Genomic DNA, 3,803 nt, shown 5'->3' with positions numbered 1-3,803 from the left:
ATGGTTCCTATTGGAAACACCTTATCAACAAACACACGACCTAATAGACTTTTAATACATGCCTCCAGTCGCTTAGGTAGCATTTGTTTTGAGGTACTGAGACCAAGACTGGGAGACTGGGACTTAGTATTATATTTGGTAGCTAGAGATTGGACAGGTAAGTTGCATATTCACATCTGTATCTTCTTCTCCTCTTTGATGCTCTCTCTTGTCTTCTCTTCTCTTGTGTGTTTGAAGTTTTCTTCTCGTTTATGGGTTTAGGCATTTTCGTGATTTATGGGTGGTCTTCTCTTCTCGTGCCTTGTACTTGTTTTTGTATTGTTTTGTATGGTTTCTATGTTTACATTATTTGTTCTATGTTTTTATGATTGTTCCTAAGCTTGATTTACATTCTGAATAACATGTTTAGGGCTCAATGAATTAGCATGTGGTTGTTTTCATTTCTTTCTAAGTTTTTCTTAAGAGAGATGCATATTTTAATAATTATTAAAATGAGGTATAAAAATTATTGATGACGTGGAGTGTTTTTCCAACATGGAAACATTCTAATTTATAACAATCTCAAATAATAGTTTTTAATTTCATTATATTTTCAAGATGAGAAATGCGGGAAGCTTGTTCCTAATAATGCAACATCCAAGAGTGAAAATTTTACAATGTGGAATTGCTTTGACATGGGATATGAAAGTCTAGCATGCAGTGTGAAGGAAAGTACGAAGCTGTATTTTCACAGCTTAAGAGCTGCACATATTGAGAAAGCAAAGACGAAGCAAATAAAATTTGCACTAACCGATACAAAGTCACAGGGCATGGCACAGTCATTAGCAGAGAAGCATGCTGAAAAAGAAGGCGCAAAGGCAGCGAAGTTGGCTTTGCAGAAGGCTCAGTGCGTAATAGGTCCCATGATATCTGTTGGATGGGACTTCTATGAGGTAGTGTATTATGGTGGGAGTGATGCAGAGGGCGTGATGAGTCCATATTTTCCGATATATTTTAGTTTGATTTGGATGGATTTCATCACATAAACTCACACTTAGGCACTAAAATAGCATACTTTTGTGATTTCTCCCTAATTTGGACATAAATGTGAAAACATACATTTTTGTGCCTGAATTTGTTATTTTAATTCCACTTTCATGCCATTCGATGCCGTGATATGTTTTGTGAGTGATTTCAGGTCATTTAGGCAAGTTTGGCTAGGCAAAAGTGGAAGAAAGCATGTACAAGGGAGAACACATGAAGAAAATAAGGAAAAGCACACATAAACAAGTGTGCGTGCGCATAGGTGAACAAGCAGTAAAGTGTGCGTACGCACAGGTCCCTGCACGTGGTTTCATTAATGAAACACGTGATCCGCGATTTTGGGGGCCTTTGGCCCAGTTTTTGACGGCTCAATGCTGAATGAGAAGTGCTATATCAAGGGGGATTGAAGACATATGCAAGCATTAGGTTTTATTAGGTTTAGTTTTAGTTTTCATTAGTATTAGGAAGCTTCCATAGGAGTAGGAGTAGGAGTAGTATAGAATTTCTCTCTTAGGGTTTCATTTCCATCTCCATTGTAGCATTTTATAGAAAGCTTTGATTTTGGATTTTGTTAATCTTTATTGTAAGTACCCTTAATCTTCTCTTTAATTCCACCACTTTTGCTTTTATTTTCTTATGGTTCAAGATACTTTGTTTATATATGCAATTTTGGTTTTTTGGAATTTTGATAGATGAATTTAATGTTTTATGCTTCCTTTATGTTTGATTGAATGTTAATTGTTGATATTGTGAATATTTTGGTTATAGCTCTTACTTGTCCTTGCAATTTTCCATGTTTTGGTTTTATGCCCTCAAGGTGTTTGTGAAAATGCTAATTATGAGTTTTGAGTAGATTTTCACACCTTGGCTTGGGATTTGAGTTCCTAGGATACTAGAGTCATAATGTCCAACATTTAGTGGTAATTCTTGGGTAGTTAGTTGACTCTTGTTTCCATTGACGCTAGCTTTTTATCAACTAGTTTGGTAAGTTAGTTAGGACTTATGGATTAAGGTCAATTATGCTTGCTTGACTTATTCCTCGATGTTAGGGGTTAACTAAGCGAGATTGACTCATCATAGTTGCCATAGTTGTGGTTATGGCGATGATAGGATTCCTTGGATCCTCATTCCCAAGTCAAGGCTCTTTTATGCATATCTTAGCATTTTCACTAGTTTTGATCTTGTTTCCTTCTTAATTGCATTGATTTCAATTTTGATCATTTCTTAGTTCTTTTATTGCTTAGTTCTTTTAATCTTTTTATTCTTTGATTCCAAAAATCCCTTTTGTCCTCACAACCAAGAGCGTAACACTTTCAATTGCATCCCAAGGGAAGACGACCCGAGGTTGAATTACTCTCAATCTTGGTTAATCATTGATTTGAAAATTAAACTTTGATTGAGAGGATTATTTGTTGGTTTGGACTATGCTATCAACGTAGAAATTGTTTTGCTAAATCTCCGAACCATCGTGATTCTCTCTCTATCAGGGTGCAATTAGGGAAGGTGGCTCTTTGTTTGGTTCATATGTTGGTGGCTTCTTTGGGGAACAAAGGCTTGGCAGACTTGGTTTTCTAATGGGAAGCCAAATGGGGAGTTGGTTTGGTGGTAGAATTGGCCTAATACTCTATGATACTGTTAATGCAACCCATTTCTTGATTAATCTTAGGAACTAAAACTTTCATATTTTAAGCAATTAGTGTCAAAAACAAATTTTATTTCACTACTTTATGTAATTTCTCTTTTAAATTCTTGTCGAGGTTAGGATAGAAGATATAAGGGGAAAACTAAGTATGATAAGAATTTGTTAGCAATAAGATTTTATTTCTCAAGTCCTACTCCACTGATGATTATGTATTTAGCAATGTTGGTGTAATAAAAATTTATGAAGTGTTGGCGATAAGAATTTATGATGATGATGATGCGTTTTATTTCTCAAGTCCTGCTCCATTGATTTTATTTATTAGTAACAAGACTTAATTAGCGATGTAGTTCAAATTCTTTGGCAGAAGCCAATATATCATTCATTAAACCCATGACAACATTTTATATAAAAGTAAAATGTTCAACAATTCAATGTTCAACAAACCAGCCAATCTAATTTTATTCATATAATTGTTTTTACAATATGTTCATATGTCTAATACAATCCAATGCTCTTACTAAAATTTAAAAAACAACACTAGAACTTAATCGATAGTGTAATACCTTCACCACTAGAATGTCACGCTTCCAACTGTGCCACTCTGATAGTGAGAATATTATGACTACTTCTATATATAGCTAGTAGGAGCTTTTACATGAAATCCTTAGAAACTTTTCTTTTAAAGCCTGTATAATTTTTTTTGTACATTTTATTTCCTTCTAAAAACAAATCACATATATATACATTTACATCATTAATAGCATTCTTTATTTACAACCATAGTCTATACAAATAATATACAAACATATATCATGATTACAAATTCCTATCCCTCTTTATAAAAGCATAACCAATAATAAAGGTGAGTAAAAATAATAACTAGATACAAATTAATCCTCAAAATAAACTATTACACGTCCAATGCTCATTAAACTTTTCAAAGGCTTTCTCGTCTATTTTCTAAAAAATATAAGATTGTAGGGGGTAAGAACCTAACCCGAAGGTCCTCCGTAGGAAAAGGGAATGCCACAAATTTAATAAAAATAAATGCATCTGATCAACACACATCTCAGAAAAGTTTATCTTTATGAAAGCTTGCGTTCTTTATTTATTTGTTTTGAAATCATTTTCACTTAGT

The 3,803-nt window shown here is 33.7% G+C and overlaps 1 protein-coding gene across 1 annotated transcript; it reads left to right on the top strand.

The window, feature by feature from the left end:
- Positions 1-2,696, top strand: LOC107640475. Its single transcript, XM_016343994.1, has 4 exons — positions 1-157; positions 598-963; positions 1,450-1,464; positions 2,527-2,696. Exons 1-4 carry the CDS (start codon positions 1-3, stop codon positions 2,694-2,696), a joined length of 708 nt encoding a protein of 235 aa, XP_016199480.1.

Source organism: Arachis ipaensis, chromosome B05 (genome assembly GCF_000816755.2).
Source record: "Arachis ipaensis cultivar K30076 chromosome B05, Araip1.1, whole genome shotgun sequence".
Taxonomy (NCBI): domain Eukaryota; kingdom Viridiplantae; phylum Streptophyta; class Magnoliopsida; order Fabales; family Fabaceae; genus Arachis; species Arachis ipaensis.
The sequence above is the reverse complement of the archived record's forward strand: the minus strand, read 5'-3'. Positions and strand labels throughout refer to the sequence as shown.

Coding starts and splice junctions, on each gene's coding strand:
- LOC107640475 (XM_016343994.1), top strand. CDS start 1: ATGGTTCCTATTGGAAACACCTTATCAACAAACACACGACCTAATAGA. Junction 158..597: donor GGTAGCTAGAGATTGGACAG/GTAAGTTGCATA, acceptor TATATTTTCAAG/ATGAGAAATGCGGGAAGCTT.